Genomic DNA, 23,422 nt, shown 5'->3' on the forward strand with positions numbered 1-23,422 from the left:
AGGAGGGGTGGCCGTGGAGAGATATTACATGCCATGAAAATGTTTTTTAAAAAGCATTCTACTTATCTAATGGCCAGTAATTTGTTTTACGTCTCATTGATCTGAAAACTAAATTTCAATTTTGTTTACGACATTTTGATCGTTCTTACGGAAATTTTTCAATAAGACTTCTTTGATTTTAAGTTCGATTCAACATTAAACTCGCAAACAATGTAATCAAAATTATTACAGTCTTTTTTTAACGACAATATTTCAAAATTATTGGTAGATAAAAGAATACAAAAACATATGTTACAAATTGATATTTATTGATTGGTATAAATTATAAAAAGGATTTAAGCATCAGACAGATAAGGATTTACACGGCAAGCAAAGATGATTGTTTATTTCTTTCTAGTATTTCAGCTGTCAGCAGCAAGTGGTAAGTGATTTATGGGTATATTTTTAAAACATTTTGCATAAACTCTTTTGAAATGCACTACAGCCAGATGTTTAATTAAATCAACTTTTTGCTACTTATTTAATGTTTGTTGAATTTAAAAAAATTAAAGTAGCAATTTCAAAAGAAAATTGTATTATTTTAAAGAAAAACATACATGTAATGCAATTATAATGCAATATTTTGCACAGTGGTAAAATATGCTTCTTTAATTATTTTTAAAGACGATGTAAAGTTACCATTTTTCTCTTGTTATTTGCGAAAGTTGTTTTGTGTTACGTTATCGGGCATTGTCGCAATTGTTAAATCCATCACATTAGCAAAACCAGAAAACGGCAAGAATTTGTTGCGCCCAAAAAGAACTTAGACCAATGCAAATTGAACAAGCGAATGTATGGTTGGTTCGCTTGTTAAAATGCATTTTGTACTTAAAGAAAATGATAAATCAGTTCGGAAAAGTTTAAATCGGTTAATAGTTGGGGAAAAAAATATCATTGTTAGCATATGCTATAGTAATGGTTGCTGATAGCTTAATATCCAGTGAAAAAATATTTCAGGCATATTCAGAACGAGCAATAATTTATCCAATAGGTTTGTTAATCAAAGTGAGTCCACCGGTATTATGGGTTTAAACTGCCAAGGGTAAAAGATGGTATGTTGGGTACAGGCGAAAATTTGGCCTTGTAACAGGCCACATGCTCACACTAAAGAGTCGGTGCAAAGGTTCTTCAATGTACATAAAGCGTGGGCACCATATGCTATAAAAACCAAATAAATAAACGAAAGTAGACTTTGAAAAAATGCTGTAATATTTGCATGATTTTTTACTCACGTTAATATAAAATTGCAAGAAAAAGACCGGATTGAAGGGGAAAAAAACGTCTCAATCATAAACACAACATCTTATATTAAACTAGTTTAAGTCGTTTTTTATGACGCAAGTTATGTTAACTGATTACAAATATTGAGCGAGTCCAAATTATGAATCGTTTATTTACAAAACTGATTTTTTTGTTACACAATCGTGTGAAGGACATTAATGTATTTCACATTTTCCTTTATATGGTAAGTGTTGACATGTACGATTAGAATCACATTTGATACAGATTTTGTATCAAACGCTGTAATTATAGGGAAATCGAATCAAGTCTGATATTGTACTTTCATATACACACACGCATGTAGAATGCCTTCAAACACATTTTAGGTTTTTAACATTCACGCTATTTTGCATCTTAATTAAATTCCAGTGTCAAATATTTGACATATAGTCAGGACGATAATAAATTTAACAATCAATCTCGTATGTTCTGTCCTCACAGTTGATCTTAAGCGGACACTGAAAAAAGAGTGTAAGCTGGGTAGAGAAAGAATATACTCTTGTAATACGTAACCACCCCCCCCCCCCCCCCAAAAAAAAAATAATAATTAAAAAACCACAAAAAAAAACAAAAAAAACAAAACGAACAAACAAACAAAATAACTGTTGCAAGGTTTCCATTACAAAAAATAAGAAGATTTGGTATTAGTGTCAATGAGATAAATAACCATCCTATCAGAAACGAAATGACGATACTATTAACAACTATACGGCACTATGTCTGTATATTACGTATACGTTGAATGGCTCTCTTTGAAAACAGGAAAATTTCCTTTTAATTGATATTCATATTCCGATTGAACTTTATTCTGATTAAAAGCAGTCAAAAAACATCCCTTCCTCTCGATTGGGTCATTCTTGAAAACTGGCCTAGACCAGGCAGCAATATTTATATATTCATGCCAGTCTTCAGTATGCTAATATTTTCCAAATACCTTTTCTTACAATTAATATTATCCTTTACAAATTACATACATAATAATTTTTTTCAAAACTTTTAATGGTTATTTGCTTAAGTTCTAAATGTATCTAATTTTAGAGCAAAACCGAATCTACTTTCTAAATCTTACAATTAACGATAAATTCATGAATTTTATACAATATTTAAAAAATCAATTGACCTGCTGGTAGGAATGGTTCGTTTTAATTTAGAAAATGCTTCACATTATAAAATATTTTGGTTTACGTAGCTTCATAAGATGGCTAAATGAGGGGGTAGTGGGTAAGGAAGGAGAGTTCCGAACCCCTACCTTTACTTTTTCATGTACATTTTCCTTATTCGTGACAATTTAGGTGTGGACACTAAGTCTGATAAATAGACATTGATTTTTTAAATACCTTATAGTCTCGCACATTTGTTTTCTATTCCCTTTATCTATAGTATTAGAGCACACTTTGATAGATATAAAAAAGGACGAAAGACTGGTAATGATTCTATTTTGACATTTGTTATTTTTAACTTTACATTTCTCTTTTCCAACTTGACATTTATAATTTCTAAGTCGAAAATTTTAATTCCAACTTAGGACTTACATGTATTAGTTCAAGTTGACTTTTCTTCTCATTCCCAACTTGGTTCGTGTTGCTTAGTCTTTAGTTCTATGTTGTGTTTTGTACACTGTTGTTTGCCTTTTGTTTTTTTTCTCCGTTTTTTACCATGGCGTTGTCAGTTTTTATTTTTGACTTATGAGTTTGAATGTCCCGTTTGTATCTTTCGCCTCTTTGGAAGTATGAAATGTCAAGTTGGGAATGATTCCGAATTTTATTATTAACGTAAATACAAAAATTTGGGTGAGACATCCCATTGTTAATAAGATTTCCAACATAGTTTGGATATCCGTAAAAAATCTTTTAAATGGTTTTACCAATAAGTGTTAACTTAGAATCTTCAGTTTTATTCAATAATGTTCAACTAAAAAATGATTTTAGTAATTTGCGGTTACAATTCCTAAACTTTTATTTTTTTCAGTTTTATACAATAATTTTCAACGAAAAAAGTTTTTTTTCCTCCACAAAACTTTAGAAACTCAAAGGTTTAACTTATTATTTGACCAGGGACAAGGTTTAGACTGTGCCTATTTTTTTTATCATAATTATCACTTCACTAGGTTATACTGTAAACAGAATATACGATATTTGAGTTCTACAGTTTTAATTTTTAAAATCGTATCAATTTATAGTGAATACTATGAGAGATTGTTTGATTATTGTTCAATTGGCTAAACGTCAAGTTGCTTTACTTTATGCATATTCAAGACGATAACAAATTAACAATAAGTCGAATAGGTAAGTCAACAGGCCACCCACGTACCCATGTACCCCCTCCCAAGCGGAAAATAGATAGTTGTGGCAGAGGTCTTTAAAGTGCAGACAGTGTGTCACTCTTCCTGCACGTCCCCATTCCAGCCGGACGTGGCGGCGTATTTATCATAACTTCCGTACAGCAAAATGGACGTCCCTCTTTAGCACTTAGGCATAAAGGTTACGTGGGAGAAATCTATTTTCGCTTTAAAAAATGCGCCCTTTTGCGCCAGTACTCATTTAATTTGATCCATTACTTTTCAAAATATCTAGTATCATCCGAGGCACAAAAAATTATAAGCATCTGCAATTTATTTTTTAATATAAAAAAAACGCGACTGCCTCTTTATGCGTGCTTGGGACTGGCAATTCACACTGGTGGAGATTGAGTAATTTTTAATTTTTTAACGGATGCAAATAAAACATAAAACTATATACAGTCAGACAACATAATTTTATCTAAGTTTTAGATTCGTAACTTAAGACAAACTTAACCTATACAGCTGAGTTCTCCTCTTGTTCAATTATTTTTCAACGGCAAATGTTTCCTTTTCTGAGTTATGCCTACTTCTAACTGCTGTTGCATTAGTACTGCGGAATTTGATCAAGTTAGTGGCTTGAATTTTACAATATTGTCCAAAAATACAAACATATGATAGATGCGACTAAGAAAACAATTCATTGTAGTGCTCATGAAATACATCTGGTCCATTGTTAATGCGTCTAATGTTTGATGGAGTTTTAGCCTATAAGGATGGCGAAACAAAGAACTGGCATCAACATAACACACAATCAGTAAAAGCTTCTACTTCCTTGCCATTTGGCATATCTTATATCAAATTGTAGCGAAACAATCAGCTATACTTCTTCTGGGCTGAGGAAGGCTTATCTAAAAAAATAGTCAAAACAATCTGCTAACGTCTTGGAAAGACTCTTCCACGTCGACATGCATTTTTTCTTCAAAATCAAGATGAATAATGGTAAAATTCATTTTGATATTATATTTTTAACAACATTCCTGTAGCAAAGAAGACATTTTCCAGAAACAGTCTCTTGACAGCAGGAAAAGGCAAAACACCATTTCTCAATCCGTGTATTGTTTATAATTGTTAAAAAATACTTTGAACAGTACTTGTTAGCTTCATAACCATGAATCATAATGCCACTCTCAATGTCTTTGCTAAAACGAAGTCTTCATCTTCACAATTCCAACTTTATATAAAATTTCCTAAAACTCTTGTTGGCTTCTTGGCTGAGCTGGGTACAGTTTCCTTCTATTCTCTGTATATGGATTGCTTGACAAAATTCAAATCATAGCTTTCAAGATGTTCTTCTTCAATATAAAATGATAATTTTTCTTTTACCATATAGTGACTACCTTCAACAAATTGAAGATTATGTCACAGGAGGATTACTTACAAGACATTGATTGATTATATATACAATTTATAACATAGGAAAAAATGAATATAAAAAATAACATATAGCTGAATTTAAAATTGATGTTTTGAGATTGAAGATTTGAAGGAGTATACTAATTGGTATTTATGATGTTGTTGGGTTGTTTGTTCCACTCGGTTAGTTTTCTTGGAAAAAAATCTTTTCACCACTGTGTTTTGCAGGATGGAGTTAGAAAATTTTAGCGATTTTAATATAAATCTTTAAAAGGTATTGAAACTTTTTCATGTTATTTTGTGTAGAATAACAAATCGTGAAGCTTTTCTTCTGTCAGAGAGCCTGATGAATTATGTAACTAACTGTTACATATGATCTTTGATGGCCTCTTTGGAATTATTTCTGTAGCTTTTCTTTTACGTGCCATTCTGAGTACTTGTCGGTCTAATTTTTGTAAGTTGGTAACGTGCAATGGTGTTAGAAATCCACTTAAACACTGACACATTGTACATCTGTATAAACACAGCAGTATAGTCTATTTTTGTGCAATGTCATCTATTTCTCCACTCTTCTTTATGAAAGCTTGGCGGAACTTATGGCAAGCCAATGATTATTTCGTTAGAGTAATATCCATGTTTGTCTCAGCAAATTCTTTTCTCAACTGATGTTCGATGTTTCCTTTTCCTTCGGGAAATAGCATAGTCAGTCCTTGGGTTTTAATACTCCGACAGTAGTATGGTCAATTTTGTTTATTTAATAGACAACTGTTGCAGTGACTTCAATGAAATATCAAGATATGTTCAGCCTAAAAGATTAATTTAACATTCTATTTTAAGGGTTACAAGATATTTATAATAATGGCACTTTGTTTGTTTTTTTTTCCAGATTGGTCCTATGAAGGTCTACATGGTAAGTGTTTTAGATTGGTCATTTAAGGGCAAAATGGTAAGTGTTTTAGATTGGTCATGTATGGCAAAATGGTAAGTTTTACAGATTGGTCCTATGAAGGTCAACATGGTCAGTTTTACAGATTGGTCATATGAAGGTCAACGTGGTCGGTTTTACATATTGGTCATATGAAGGTCAACATGGTGAGTTTTACATATTGGTCATATGAAGGTCGACATGGTCAGTTTTACATATTGGTCATATGAAGGTCGACATGGTCAGTTTTACATATTGGTCATATGAAGGTCGACATGGTCAGTTTTACATATTGGTCATATGAAGGTCGATATGGTGAGTTTTACAGATTGGTCATATGAAGGTCGACATGGTCAGTTTTACAGATTGGTCATATGAAGGTCAACGTGGTCGGTTTTACATATTGGTCATATGAAGGTCAACATGGTCAGTTTTACATATTGGTCATATGAAGGTCGACATGGTGAGTTTTACATATTGGTCATATGAAGGTCGACATGGTCAGTTTTACATATTGGTCATATGAAGGTCGACATGGTCAGTTTTACATATTGGTCATATGAAGGTCGACATGGTCAGTTTTACATATTGGTCATATGAAGGTCGATATGGTGAGTTTTACAGATTGGTCATATGAAGGTCGACATGGTGAGTTTTAAAGATTGGTCATATGAAGGTCGACATGGTGAGTTTTACAGATTGGTCATATGAAGGTCGACATGGTGAGTTTTAAAGATTGGTCATATGAAGGTCGACATGGTGAGTTTTAAAGATTGGTCATATGAAGGTCGACATGGTGAGTTTTAAAGATTGGTCATATGAAGGTCGACATGGTGAGTTTTAAAGATTGGTCATATGAAGGTCGACATGGTAGTAGAAATTGAATATTATAAGTGGCAAATTGGTTTTCATATCAATAATATATATATAATGATGTTTGAATATTAAAACATTCTACAAGAAAATATAGAAAAAAAAGGTATGATTTCAATGAGGCAATTATCCACCAGAGACCAAACGATGATATTTACAACTATTGGTCACCGTACGGCCTTCAACAATGAGCAAAAAGACGGTACAGCATAGCAAGCTATAAAAGGCTCTGACATGACAAAATGTAAAACAATTCAAACGGGAAAACCTATGACCTGATTTATGTACAAAATAAGAAACGAAAACCAAATATGATACTAGTATACAGCAATAAACGACAACCACTGAATTACAGGCTGCAAACTTTTTTTTTCAAAATACATAATTTGTATTAAGCGTTAAATTATTTTTTAATGATATTTCAGGACTAGGCCATTGGGACAAAGAGTACCCGGACTGTGGCCGACATCATCAGTCACCTATTGATATACCAAATAACCCAACCTTAGATCAATCTATTTTTATGAATTTTAATGGATTTGAAAACACAAATGAGTTCAGTCTCACTCTTCGGAATAATGGACATACAGGTAAGCACACACGACAAAATCTAAATTTTGATGTACTAACAACAATACATGTTAAAACTATCGTCATTGATCCATTGAACCGCCAAAATATATACAAAGTTGTGACTGAATTCAGTGGTGGATTCAGGGGTGGGGCGTAGAAAGCGTACGCCTCCCCTTTGATCGAAAAAATATCATTTTTTGGCATGAAATGTTCCAAAATTTGTATATATCAAGTCTCCTCCTCTTCCGAAAATAATGGATCCGCCCCTGCACTTGATCATTAACCCAAAAACAGATCACATATATGAAGAGAAAGCAACAAAACTGACGAGTTTCTAATTTTTGACAGGTACATGAACATGCGCAACGCTCCAAATAATTTATATTGGTCAATAAAGAACAATAATTCATACCATAAAAAATAAGAAAAAAAGCCAAAAAGCCAAAAAGCCAAAAAAAAAAACAACAACTGATATAAGTATTACAGTTAACATAAACAGTAGCATAACTTACATTTTAAAGATGTAAGACCACGAAAAGATGTCGCTAGTGAGTTGAGACGCATCGTATTCGTTTTTCTTCTTAACTCTGCCGGAGAAGTTTTTGTGTCAGCAGCACACCCAAGTTAATGAGGTCCTTATGCTTCGATATCGGAGGAAAGATCATGATATGAAGCAGACTTTTTAGTTTCGGTGCTATCCTTAACATCAAGTTCACGGGAATATATGAGATGCAAGCACTCACTGAAATATTTGTTATTGAGTGAAAGGACATCAATAATATATACGAAAGTAAAATTAAAGAACTTTATAAGTTGCTTTCTCGTTTGTCTTTGAAAAGGCTCTGTTTCCTATGCTAACAAAAACAAGTCGGTCAGTATGGGTGCACTAAATTAATCTTTTTCAAAAGACATCCCGACTTATAATAATTGCTTATAAATGTTACCTATTCCAAATAATCATATATTTTCATGTACAGCTGTCGTCAAAGTGGATTCAGCAAATCACAGTGTGTTTCTTACGGGAAACCATCTTCCGGGAATTATCTTTAAAACCATGCAATTCCATTTCCACTGGGGAAAAGACAGTACCTCTGGATCGGAACATTTGGTAAAAGGTCAATCGTTTCCATTGGAGGTTAGTATTTTATAAAATACCCACAAACCAGAGTCGAGACATGGAAATAATTTACTAGTTATTATCTCTTGCATACTGAATATGGCTATGCTATTCTTTTTGTGTAACTTTTGGACATAAAGCTCTTAGTGTTGCTACGTATGTATACATCTCTGACTTTCAAATGTTTGGGTTTTGGCGTTCCTGATAGAAATTAATCCAGAAAAGAGAACACACGCAATGTATAAAATGTTATTTCCATTTACTATGTGGCAGTTAAGTAGTTTACAAAAAACAATCTGAATACAAAGTAGGATTTAGAAATGTAACATGTTTCCATATGCCATACAGTAACAATATGCACATCGGATTCCTGCTTATTTAATCTGATAGTCCGTAGAGAAACCACTTATAAAATGCTATTTTCAATTACATCTTATAGTAACTGAATGTACCAATTATGCATTCTATGTTTGTTTATACAACGGCATATTCCATGTGTTGACAATCACTTACACCGTATTCATTATTAAAAAAAAAACGATGAAACGATGGCGATATTAATTTCTGGAGCACTTCAAAACATCAATATCGTTTTTTTTTTTAAATTTTAACAGATGCATATTGTGAACTACAATTACCTTGCTTACAAATCAATACAGGAAGCAATGAAACACAGCGATGGATTGGCTGTCATCGCCATTCTCTTTGAGGTTGGTGTTTTATTTTAATTTATCATTTCTCCTTGTCGATCGCGCGTTTTAATGAAATATCGTATTGCACAAGTTGGGTGGTGGAATCTGTTTCTCTAATGATTTTAAAACGATATGTAGGCAAACTTTATCTTTCTTTTAAAACTGACCTGTATTTGCAAAAAATGTATTTTGTAACGTCAACAGGATAGGGATCGTGACGGCTTGTTCACACTGACTAGGTTATGTTTATGTATACAGGAGAACGATTTAAATAGGACTTCAAACGCGCACAACAATACTGACAACGATATCATTTTGGAAACCAAAGAAGTGACGTGAGCACATATGGTGGTATTTCTTATGTGGGGTTATCATTGAACACGTTGCAACTTAAGACAACATGTACGCATTAGTCCCGTACATCAAAGCGTTCCCGTAGTCATAGCGATAGGTAACAAGCGAACTGACTAAAGGATTACATGTGTCCTCGGTAATAAATGATCGAATGTGTCCTACATTTCAGAATTTAAAAGAAGCTTGATTATGATATCCTTTTTTGTCCCTGCTTCGTGTCAAAGAAAACGGCTAGATTTTTAACAAAAGTTCCATCGAAAGCAAAAAGAAAATCTGATAAGTTTTTAATGTGATGTACGGGAGCAAAACTATAAGTTCAGGTTTGTCCTAAAGAAGTTTGAGCATATTTGAAGGGGCTTATCAACCAAGCACTAATATCTGTCAGATTTTTGGATCTATGATTCCAGATATCAAATGGTTTGATTACAAAAACACTTGGGTGTCTTCCGAATAAGAATGGGTGCTCATATTGTGACGTCTGCAAATACCACGAATGGTTTCAAAAACATATAGTATATTTTCGGTCCTGATACTCCTAAACTCATCAAAGACACAAGGCGTATAATTTATAGTTTCCGATATGTTGCCGGAACTACCCGTACTACAAGTTTCGTTCTTTGAATGTACAAATAATGTGAACCAAACATTAAAAGTTTTCTTCCTATTTGTAGCTCTGGGTAATTATTTTGTCATAAAAATGCTTTACACTATGTAGAAGTTTTTTTACCTTGAGTTGTCCCTCCTTCATCGATTTACAAGATTTGAACATCGGCAAACTACATAAAACGTGGTGTAATGCAAATTGCTATAAAATTAATACATTACAAGCATAATAAGATACTTTAAAAGTATGGATAGTCCAACACGTCAACTATCAGTGTACTAGTTATTGCACAAATAGCAAATATGATGTCGTGCAAATTTCAAACATCGACACTCGTGAAATGTAAATTGGTGTGTATTCTGACAAAATTAATCTGCTGAGTTAGTATGACTCAAACGAGATGATTCAGGTAGAAAGTCAGGTTCCCGCGGTTTTAGGAAAATGTATTCGATAGAAGATTTTGTTTATTTGAAATGTTTTTTTTTTTTTTAATTTCCTCTGAAACTTATCTGTAACCAGACTAAATGGTGTTATACATCTCCTGAATTCATTTAATAGCAAAGAAGGCTACATTGTTTGTGGAATCCTATAAATGATTATGTTGCTATCGTTTACAAAATATTTGGACACTGTCATCAAAGTGGGTTTGAATTTCTTTCATGTATACTACGCATTGACTTCAACTTTTAGCATTGCTATCATTTTAAAATTTGAATTTGAATATTACTTAAACTGTAGTATACAAATATCACTAATGTATCGACCGCGGAGAAAACACGTCAAAATTAACTGGGTTTTCCTCACGTTGTATAGCTCAAATTAGCAGGAGAATCCATACATCTAGTGTATGAAGCTAAAGTTCATACGTATACTTTTACGCGTACAGTAATGAAACTTGGTGCAGTATAACACGGTCATGTATTAAAGAGCCTTGTTTTGACCAATTACGAGGGAACGTAACACAAGAATATGGACTTAACACTATCTCAACAATTTCACATAAAATTTTATACAGTAAAATTTAGACCATAACTTTTTTTTACGACAATTCGCGTTTTTGATACATGTAGTACATCGTTTGAAATGGTATGTTCTTAAATTTATACCCATTGCGTTAATGGCATTGTACATAGTTCAAAGCTAAAGAAAAGTACTGAAATTAGGAAGTTTACACAAGCAATATATATTAAGAATTTAATATACGGTACATCAGCGGCATTACACCGTGTACTAGCATTCACATTGCTACTGCCGGACAGCAGTTTATGTGACCACATCTATACCTTAGTCGACCCTTGTAGTTTAAGGTTACAGCTAGAAGAAAGTTTTTGAGTTACACCTAGCGAGAAATTGATAAGATGTTTGCTTACTTAACAACCAGTGGAAACATGTTATGCATATTCAAGACGATCTGTTCAAAGTAAAATGTATCATTTAGCATTTAAATTTTTTTGAGTTGTCCACCTTTAATCACCTTTAATCACATAGCTCCATGATTTGGTATATTATTAAAAGATTGATTAAAAACAGAAGTTGATAAATTGTTAGCGTTCTGCGCAAAATAATAGGTAGGGAAATTTTCCCTGTATTTCCTTTACTCAAAATCTAAAAGTTATCAAATACAACTGTGCACATACATCCTTCATCGAAAATTCTAAAGTGTTTAAAGCACGTGTCCTGTCAATGTCAATATCTCTCCTATACATCACTCCTGTTATACTCCATAAAACAAAACTTTTCTTTTAATGAACACATTTCGCATAGTATCGAAATACAATAATTATTTTAATAAAATAATGGTTTCTTTAAAAATAGAATTAGCTAGTAGTCTTTGATATTTAAAAAAGATGAAGGAGTAGACAACCTGGGACCAAGAAACTGTGTTATTCATGCAAGTCCCAGGTACGACAAATTGTCATTAAATACATAAAAAAATAAATAAACTGTACAAACAAACAAACAAAAAAGAAACTTCACTTTGTAAAGGCATAGAATAGACTGAGTTAAGTTATTGTTTTAGAAACTACATTTTCTATGGCATTGTAAAAATGGGGTATGCTACATCTATTTTTTTAGAAACTACATTTTGTAGTGGCATCGTATAGATTGGGTTCTACTATTGTTGTAAAACGTCACTTTATAATGGCTATTGTATAGATTTCCAATAAAAAATAAATACACCGGGGGAATAAAAAAAATGTTTATGATTGTTATTTGGCTGTTTTTTTCTTGAAGAAAATGTTAGAGGAAATAGATCAGCCATATACGATCATATTCTTTCAGAAAAACAGAGTTAACATACGTTGAAATAACTGAAATTGTCATTAATTTGTTTGCCGTTTTTGAAAAATTGAATAGGTGAAGAGAGGCAATATACAGCTTAAATGAGCTTAAATGAGCTTAAATAATTTTCTATAAATTGTTTAAAATTTCACAGTGGTATCATACTTTAACTTTGTTTAAACCTGTTTATTTACTTTTGTTCATTCCTTATATTTTTTTTATTAACTATGTATTTGCATTCTGGTATCACAGATCAAATTTATTCTTTCATTGTGTGTTAATTTGAGTTAAGCCTTCCAATTGATATTTTATAGTGTGTCTTTCTATGTTGTGATGTTATACTATTATTTCAGAAAAGGGAGAAGGTTTGGTACCATTAAAACGTTTTATCCCGCTGCAAATGTTTGCACCTGTCCTAAGTCAGGAATCTGATGTACAGTAGTTGTCGTCTGTTTATGTAGTTCATACGTGTTTCTCGTTTCTCGTTTTTATATAGATTAGACCGTTGGTTTTCCCGTTTGAATGGTTTTACACTAGTAATTTTTGGGGCCCTTTATAGGTTGCTGTTCGGTGTGAGCCAAGGCTTCGTGTTGAAGGCCGTACCTTGACCTATAATGATTTACTTTTATAAATTATTACTTAGATGGAGAGTTGTCTCATTGGCACTCATACCACATCTTCCTATATCTAATTAAAGATAAGATTTACCGATGGGTTAACATTACTGAAATTGTGAATCAATTTTCTTAAGCGGTTATTGCCCAAAAAAGAATTTTTTTAGCTAAATTTTGAGATTTTACAATTAGCTTAAAACTATAATAGATAGGGAGAAAATGTGAACACCAAGATAGGAAAGTACCAAAACAATTAGATACCTATATGAGGTACAGAAGATACTATTTCATTAATTTTGGTATGAAAATGAGGTACATTTAAAGATAATTATATTTTAATAATTGCAGACAACAGAAGAAGACAACGAAGACTTGAGACCGCTTATTGAAGGTTTAGAAAAAGTAAAATCCAAAGGTATGTATATATCAAATAAAAAAAACCAAACTAATAAATATAAGTAGGTCCTGTAATAGAGGTCGATCTGGATAACGGATGGGAAAATTTGAAATAAAACAGAAAAATGAGGATGCATTGAATAAGGCCAGAAATGTTTTCTTGCAACAGGCCACCTACGGACTCCTCAAAGAGTTGTTGCATGTGTTCTTAACGTGCATGGCACTTTCTCTACACGAGGCATCGGATTTAACTGACCTAACCTGGCTGCAAATCAATACATACCTTACAGCCAAAGGTTTTACTGCCTGTTGGAAGAAGACCAAAATTGACCATATTTCTATTCCCAAGTTACCCTTGGGGACGACGCGACGTCTGACCTGAGAGAAATAGATAAACTAATAGGATTCAAGCAACACATTTCTTTCAACATTTCTCATGAAGTTAATACTAGGTTTAGTCTTGTTTTATTTAACTATCTGGAGAATGGAGAAACAAAATTATTTACGAAGACCGCTAAGTTATAGAAAATGATGATACTTTTTGTGAGATTATCTTATAAATGGGGGTTTAGATATTAAGCTCTTTGCAGTCTTCTTGTGGTATTAGTGTAATTCTAAACCCCTTTTCATAATGGTTATACCCTATGTTTATGTTAAAGTAGAGTGTTCATATTTAATACTTTACTTACCCCTGTTTCTGTTCAAAATCGGTCATTTCTGGTTTATTTTACTTTCTTTTTCGTTGTCTTTTTATTACATTTATTGTGTATTGTTACAAAATATGTATTCAGATGTCTTGTCATCTCTGTACTTTCAATTTTAATCAAAGTAAAATTAAATGAAATGTCAATGCTCATTTTAAGAATTTGTTAACAAAACTGAAGAAGTATACATATATTTGAAACGTACCAAAATGTAAAAAGAAACTAATCAAATCGTGTTGATCTCATTCCTGAATGGTTCTTACTGCAAATAGAAATGCAACCGTAGTTTTTTGTAAAACAAAATAATTCATCAAAATTAACATGCATGAATAAATCAAAATGTACGTTGTAAGTACTTGGTAAATTAAAACTGGTGATCAATAGTATCAGACTTGTATTTTACTAAACGATGGTTGAAGCTGTTTAAGCTTTATAAAGCAGCATTGCCAAACATACACTTGAAAACTTGTGAAACTGAAAACAGGAATATCAGAACAGCCTTAATTATTTGTTAAGGTTTTCTGCAGTATGAATTATACCATTGGGGCATCCAAATAACCACGATGAAAACACTAACAGTCCTAACAATGTTAACAAAAACATAGACAAAACTAAAAGACTGAGCAATTCGAACCTGACAATTACATGGATGATGGATGTGTTTAAATAAATTTACCAAATTGACACACCTAACTGCAGGTTTTTTTAGTGACTTTATATAGATTGGAGTTATCTTTCTTTCACCCAGCTGGCTCTCTCACAAACTGTTCTTCTATGTACATATTATATAAATGATAAAATAATGTTTAAAGAATGATTTTGTCTAAAATTAATGTATACATGTTTGTCTTTTTGTTATTTTCTTGTTTGTAATTGATATGCCCTTAAGGACCCTTTAATTAGGAATAAAATGATTTGATTTGATTTGTTTATCTCAGATCTTTGATTGTTTCTGTTGTATTTATACCCAACCTTTATGTACTTTGACTATTTAGAACCAGATATATTGTATAGACACGTGGACATTGTTGAAGACTGACTGTTGCCCTCTAGATCCCTTTATTTTTCAAGCGCTCTTATTTCGCTTCGCAAAGAAAGCCGTGTTCTTTTTCCAACAAAACATTGGGTACCCGTGCCTGTCTTTACATTTTAATTTGAAAACTCTTTTATGTTTCACAAGACGCCTGATGCCTGAGATCTTACTTTGCGGGAATTGCTCGCTTTGGAATTCAATAGAATAAAAAAAAAAAAAAAAAGGAAACCATGTTTTAAACACTTTTTATCGTGATTTCTTTTTAATTTAACGCGTTTGCTTCATCATATCAAATTACTGCCCTTCGAACTTGTGTTTTTTGTCAGAAAAATAGCTCTGAATTTTCCTATAAGAATCGAAATAACTCTTTCATATCATACTCTGTAATCATTTTAACAATTGACTGCTACATTTTTCGCCTGACCTACGCTAGGTATAAAAATATTGACAAATATAATGAGGACTCATGTTATATAAGCACAGAGCATAACTATTGCAGGCGGAAATACCTATTCTTGTCGTTGGTTGCTGTCTGTCATATCTATATTTGGTTTATTGTTTTGTCATAAATTAGGTCGATTTTTTTTCGTTTGAATTGTTTCACGTTTTGTCATGTTTGGGCCATTAATTACTGACTACAAGGTTCGGCTTTTGCTAATTGATGACCCTACGGTGACATAGAGTCCCTTTAATCTTCTTCATTTGGACCATGGTAGATTATTGTGTCATTTGCAATCATACCACATCTCCTTACTGTATATGCATTTTGCATAAAAGTGTTTCATTTGTTAGCAAAAAATACAGGGTTTGGCAATTAAACCAGAAATAAGAGCTGATAGAATAGTAATTCATATTGTGATACAAACAGTTTACTTATAATACTTATAAAACAAATGAAAAGGAATAGCTTAATTTAATTTAAAATAGAGGTGTTATAAATTATCAGCAAAAAGTTTAGGTTTTGGCAGTTGAATCTAAAAAAAGACAAGATAGTACAGAGATTCATATTGCCGTATAAAAGAAGTAATAAAGTATCAATTTGATGACGTAAAATAGACACAATTAAGATTTCATTCCAAATCCATAACTATAAACATCTTCTGAAAGTGTTGCTGCATCTGGAAAATTTTAGATAATGACACGATTCCTGGTTTATCAAAACTAATTGTTCTTTTTAGAACAAGAAAACTGATGAAATAATTATTTATAACTTCTATGTAAATCAGATGTAGTCATCTAATATATTTATGGCTGAAGCCTCTTAGATATGAGAAGACTACATCTAATCCTTAAACCAAGATGTCATTAATGTAACTGCATATTCTGCATTAACATGTATCATGCTTTTAACATAACATTATGTGAAATTGCTGAAGGATCCCTATCCTAAGCAATTGAAATCTATTCCTTTGCATAAAATATAATGTCTTGGTGTAAATAAGATCGACCAAATCGTGTTGACGCCCTCAATTTTGTGTCTAATACTTCTAGTAAAGAAAAATGAGATACCATCTGAAAGATTAGTGAAAACAGTTGGGATTCAATCACAGGAATGCAGTTTAAAAAAAGATGCATTTGATAGCATAATATAGATACAAACGAGAAAGCTTTTCATGTATCTTTAAAGTTTTGTTTTAATAAAAGTGCCTTTAATGCACGGACATGAAATCTGTTTTCCGTAATTTAAGAATCATAAATTTCTAGAATACTCAGTTTTTTATTTTATTTTCTTATGTTTTTTAACTTCAGAGATAAACTAACACACGTGTTAAAATCCTTCTGTTTAGATTTAAAAAAGCAAATGACAATGTCTTGTATTTTTAATACAAAGTAAACTGATTGCATTTTAGGTAATGATACTTTCCCTGTCTTATCATAACAAATTCCTTTTTGTATTTAGATTTTTTATATTAATCAGAGAAAAGATAATTTGGATTATTTATTACTTCTATGGAAATGGATGAAATTGCATTTCTAATCTATCCTCGATCCTGACGTGACCTCGGATAGATAAGATGCAATGTAACATACATGTAATCACCTTTCAGTGTTTTAGATGATGTGTTGTGTCCAGATATCAGTTCTCATTCATTTGAATATGACACCTTAATATACCAGACCAATATCATTTGACAGCTTACACGATATGTACACGATGTCATCAGTATTGTATTACATTGTCTTACACAATATAATCTGTAATATCTTACAGAGTATTACGGAAGCCGATAAGGGCCATTAAAAAAAAATATGTCGTAATCATCATAATGCCCTCAATAATGAGAAAAGCTCCCGCATAGTCAGCTATAAAAGAGGGACGAAAGATACCAGAGGGAGAGTCCCCGACATGACAGCTGTTTAATAATTTAATTCAAACGAGTGAAAATAACGGTTTTAATAATGTACAAACAAAGACCGAAAAACGAATATGTAACACAGCAACAAATGACAACCACTGAATTACAGACTCCTGACCGCTATGTGATAATAACGGCAACCTTATAGTTTAACTTTTCACTTTTTGATGCGATAGGCATTTCAAAATGGTTGTCAGTAAAGGCAAAGTTTGTAGCGGAAACAAATTCATCTTTTTTTTTTTAGAATAATGAACACTATATGCAATCAAGCTTATAATTAAAGTTATTCACTTGCACCTCAGACTTGCACATACTAGAACTTTATTTATAATCAAGTCAAATGAGACCCAGTTGAATAGGGGAGCAATTCAAGCTCCTTGGAGCCTCTAATTATGTTTGGCATGTACAGATTTGTGTAAATTATGAAGTCCTACATTTCCATTGCAGGTTCTGAATAAGATGAATTTTAAGCTTTTCCCAATAAAGACTATGTTAAACTTTGGACTTATAGTGCTCAGACCCACGGATCTCTGTACCTTCATTTGTAAACACTTGAATCTTAATGTACAATAACTACTGAGGCTTGATGCAAATGGTTACTGCATTGCTATTGTTGGTTCTTAATGAGATTCTTCTAGCGTCCTCCCCATTGAAGCCCTATTAAAACTTTGTACCCCAAGTTCTTTTAACCACTGTTCCCCAGGACAACTATTCCTACAAACTTAAGGGGAGGGTTAGGATCCCGCTAACATGTTTAACCCCGCCACATTCTTTATGTATGTGTATGTCCCAAGTCTTTAATTTACATATTTGTTTTTCGTTAATTTTTGTACATAAAATAGGCCGCTAGTTTTTCTCGTTTGAATTGTATTACATTTGTCATTTCGGGGCCTTTTATAGCTGACTATGCGGTATGGGCTGTGGTCATTGTTGAAGGCCGTACGGTGACTTTAATTGTAAATTTCTGTGTCATTTGGTTTAATGTTGAGAGTTGCGTTTTTGAACAAACCAGCGTATCCCAAGGCCTTGATAACCTCTGTAGGTCCCAAATAAGACGAAAAAACATCAAAATTGGAGAGAAAACTGGAAAAAATGGTTTCTAACCTCAGGGATATTAACCCTTGGCTATCTTAGATTTAATACAATCAGCATGCATCAGCATCAGGGTACAGCTCATTTGCATATCATTTGCATATTTTTACAAATACTCGAAATTTAGACAATTTCTGATAACAATTCAGCATGCCAAGGGTTAATATCCCTGAGGTTAGAAACCATTTATTTTCAGCTTTCTCTCCAATTTTGATGTTTTTTCGTCTTATTTGGGACCTACAGAGGTTATCAAGGATTTGGGATACGCTGGTTTGTTCAAAAACGCAACTCTCTAAAAGAAACCAAATGACACAGAAATTAACAATTATAGGTCACCGTACGGCCTTCAACAATGATCACAGCCCATACCGCATAGTCAGCTATAAAAGGCCCCGAAATGACAAATGTAATACAATTCAAACGAGAAAAACTAGCGGCCTATTTTATGTACAAAAATAAACGAAAAACAAATATGTAAATTAAAGACTTGGGGACAGACACATACATTAAGAATGTGGGGGGTTAAACATGTTAGCGGGATCCCAACCCTCCCTCTAAGTTTGTAGGAATAGTTGTCCTGGGGAACAGTGGTTAAAAGAACTTGGGGTACAGAGTTTTAATAGGGCTTCAATGGGGAGGACGCTTGAAGAATCTCATTAAGAACCAACAATAGCAATGCAGTTATAATTTGCATCAAGCCTCAGTAGTACATTAAGATTCAAGTGTGTACAAATGAAGGTACAGAGATCCGTGGGTCTGAGCACTATGAGTCCAAAGTTTAACATAGTCTTTATTGGGAAAAGCTTAAAATTCATCTTATTCAGAACCTGCAATGCCAAACATAATTAGAGGCTCCATGGAGCTTGAATTGCTCCCCTATTCAACTGGGTCTCATTTGACTTGATTATAAATCAAGTTCTAGTATGTGCAAGTCTGAGGTGCTAGTGAATAACTTTAATTAATCTTGATTGCATAAAGTGTTCAATATTCTCAAAGAAAAAAGATGAATTTGTTTACGCTACGAACTTTGCCTTTACTGGCGACCATTTTGAAATTCCTATCGCTTCAAAAAGTGAAAAGTTAAACTATAAGGTTGTCGTTATTATCAGATAGCGGTCAGGAGTCTGTAATTCAGTGGTTGTCATGTGTTGCTGTGTTACATATTCGTGTTTCGGTCTTTGTTTGTACATTATTAAAACCGTTATTTTCACTCGTTTGAATTAAATTGTTAAACAGCTGTCATTTCGGGGACTCTCCCTCTTGTATCTTTCGTCCCTCTTTTATAGCTGACTATGCGGGGGCTTTTCTCATTATTGAGGGCATTATGATGACCTATATTTGTTAATTTCTGTGTCATTTAGTCTCTTGGCAATCATAATACATATTCTTTTATATATATAGCGATGTCGTTATTACGACATAGCTATGTCGTAATTACAACAAAGTGATGTCGTAATTACGACTTGTTATGTCGAAATTACGACATAGCGATGTCGTTATAACGACATGTTATGTCGAAATTACGACATAGCGATGTCGTTATTACGACATGTTATGTCGAAATTACGACATAGCGATGTCGTTATTACGACATGTTATGTCGTAATTACGACATAAAATTTTTTTTTGAATGGCACTTATCGGCTTCCGTAGTACGAGTATCTATGTATAGACTATAATACTTTTTTCAGTTACATCACGTTTAAAGTAAACCACATATCTGTTACAGATATTTGTTTTGGTCGGTTTATATTTTTGAAACATTTACAATTTTTGTACTCCAAACAGTATTGTTTTTATTTCTTCTAAAATCGAAGTTAAAAGTTTTCCACTTTGTATACGATTATTTATTCCGTGTAACCTTTTCTTATGTTTTTTTTTTGCATCGTAAAATATACATTTCAAAATATATAACCGTTATAGCATTGACTGATTGTTGGTCGCTGTTTGACAAACGTCCAGTGGCAAGTATCTGATTCACACTCAGAACGAAATCAGATAAACAACAAATCCAAAAGATACGTTCTAACAAAGCAGGACAACCCGCATTTAGGGAGGTACATTTCGAGTTCTACTATAAAATGTGGGTATGTAGAATAGGAACAGAATTCTGACTTGCAACAGTTGACATATGGACTACTCAAAGATTTGAAGCAAGGGTTCTTTTTCGTGCAGAAAGCGTTTCACTCTACCTTCTAGTCATCTTAGTAAACGTCCCAATTCCAACCGGACGTGGATACGTATTTTTACAACCTGCTCAGCTAAACGGACGTCTTTAGAATGGGTTTTACTGTCGGATCGGAAAAGTCCAGACGACCATATTTATATACCCCAGTCATCCTTTGGGATTCCTATCACACATATAATATCGTTTGTGGGAAGTTAACAGAAATTAGCACTGGTTTAACAAAAAAAAAAAACACCATAAGATCATTAAAATTTGTATTTTAAAATTCATATATTTGATTCTTTTTTATTTTTAGATTCTGAATGCAGTATCGATTCCTTGTCTCTTTCAAAACTTCTGCCGAAAAACACCCGATGTTTCTACAGATACGACGGGAGTCTCACCACACCTGGTTGTTTCGAAAGTGTAACATGGACAATTCTGTCACAAACGCAAACAATTTCAGAGAGACAGGTGTGTTTTAACACTTTACAAAGATAAAACTTTAAAGAGTAATTTAGTAATATAAATGTCAGTTTTTTCTTCACCGATTTTAAAGATTAATAGTTTTAATTTATTCTTTATTTTAATAATTTAAATGCATATTAACATATCGCCCACTCTTTAAAATGTAAATTCCGCAATGTTGATAAAAAAAAATTATGTTGTATTATCCCAATGTTTTTGGAATTTTCACTCTGTACTAAAACAAATGGAATACTTTAAACACACAAGGAACAACCGACTGTATTCTATTGACATATTTGGAATGCAAGGTAATCGAAAGCTTCAAACATGATGTGAAAATTACATGTAAAAATCAGATCTATAAACCAATTTTACTGCAACTGGAAAAATGTCTTTAAATTTTTTAGAATCTGAACTAATGTTTCAAAAAGTTTTAAATCGGTAGCAAAATGTCAGTTTTAAACATTTTCTATTTATCCCTACTCTATTTGTACTACCAACGCCACGAGGCCTCCACATTTATGAATTCGGCCTTTTGAATTTTTTTGACAATTAATCAAATTCGATTGAGATAACTGATAAAAAATAGTCAAATATATTCATATTGTTTCCACCTTACATAAATACAATTCTGAAATAAGATTCCGGAAAACTAGTATCTTCAGAAAGACTAGTCCATTTTATTGAAATTTAGCTCGGTTTGAACTAAAACACAAATTTATTAGTCGAAATAATAGAATAGGTATATAAAGACAAAATGTGAAAACGTACCAAAATATTATTGAAGGATATTGGTTTATGGGTGCCTTGGTCTGTGTGTGTGTGTGTGTGTGTTTTGTAAATACGAAAACTACAAAAAACGGAAATTCCACAGAACTAATTCGCGTTTTGACCGATTTTCTTTTTTAGCTTGAGGGTAAACACATTACAAAACTATTGGTTAATTTCATAATTCCAAATTTTATGAACACTAATGATTTGTTGGGTATTTTTATTTAAAGAAAAAGTGAAATTCAAAAGAATTTCTTTTAGTTCAACATACGATTATAAATCTTTCTTGTCTTTATTAACATGTCAGTAATTTTTCCAAATAAAAAAAAACATAATATATTGATTTACATTGAATTATCATTAAAAAAATGATTAAGATCTGAAAAAAACCTTTATCAAAACTCGTATTTTTTCACAAATTTTAAATGTATATAAGTACCGGTTTAAGGAAAGTTTATATAGTATATGTCGAAATATAAGCAGTTTAGCGGCAGAAATCGCAAAAAAAAAATAAAAAATACAACAAGCAGTATCTTCCTCTTCCCATTTGATGGTAGCTGAATATGATGAATGCTTATTTTTGTGGTAAACATAATAAAAAAAAGGGAATCCTTTCTAATTTAGTTCAAAGCTGTTAATATATACCAATGGAAAAGGGATGTATTAATTCAGCACAAACCCCGAGGAAAATAGTCAGTGCTTTAGTTACTGTTCTTCATCTAAAAGTCACAGCGAGGCCTTGACCTTAAGGATTTGTGTTTCAGAAGTTCAGTTTTTATTTTAAGTCAACGTGTTCAATCTGCCCTTACGTTCCTTGATAAAAAAAAACAAGGTGAACTAGAAACTTTATATCTTTTCAGCTGGACAAGTTCAGAGCCCTTTGTGACGATAATGGACATCATCTTATTAAGTTCAACAACCGTCCTATTCAGGGCATTCATGGAAGAAAGATATACACCACATGTAAAGACCAAGAGCTTTGGAATAACAATTTTTAGACTTTCGTTTAAATGAAACATCTTTAATTGAACGTATTAATTAAACTACTTCAATGGATTGATAATAAATATTTATAGTGAAGCAGCTAAATTAATTAATGCGTGTTTTTTTATAGGCCGTATACTATTTACCATTAAGTATCTACTAAAACGACCAAGTTACATTACAAGGTTGCCATTATAAGTTTGTTTCTTTTGTTGTAAAATAATTTACAATCATGCAATGAAACGACTAGAAAGGTGAACATGTTCGGGTCAAGGAGGATAAAAATTGTGAAAATATCAATATACAACTTCTTCTCAGGTTACTTATGAATATACAGGGCCTGACCTTGAATTTCGGTTCACCGACTTCCATAATATTTCCAATGAATTAACTGATTGTAT

The 23,422-nt window shown here is 32.5% G+C and overlaps 1 protein-coding gene across 1 annotated transcript; it reads left to right on the plus strand.

Annotated features, from left to right (window-relative positions):
- The first annotated feature begins 330 nt into the window (after positions 1-330).
- Positions 331-23,116, plus strand: LOC127705838 (carbonic anhydrase 1-like). Its single transcript, XM_052210191.1, has 8 exons — positions 331-421; positions 5,901-5,924; positions 7,238-7,402; positions 8,363-8,520; positions 9,117-9,212; positions 13,398-13,464; positions 21,115-21,272; positions 22,898-23,116. The coding sequence occupies exons 1-8, from the start codon at positions 376-378 to the stop codon at positions 23,033-23,035; spliced, it is 852 nt and encodes a 283-aa protein (XP_052066151.1). The 5' UTR covers positions 331-375; the 3' UTR covers positions 23,036-23,116.
- The last annotated feature ends 306 nt before the right edge of the window (positions 23,117-23,422 follow it).

This window comes from Mytilus californianus, unplaced genomic scaffold (genome assembly GCF_021869535.1).
Source record: "Mytilus californianus isolate M0D057914Y unplaced genomic scaffold, xbMytCali1.0.p SCAF_1, whole genome shotgun sequence".
NCBI classification, from domain to species: domain Eukaryota; kingdom Metazoa; phylum Mollusca; class Bivalvia; order Mytilida; family Mytilidae; genus Mytilus; species Mytilus californianus.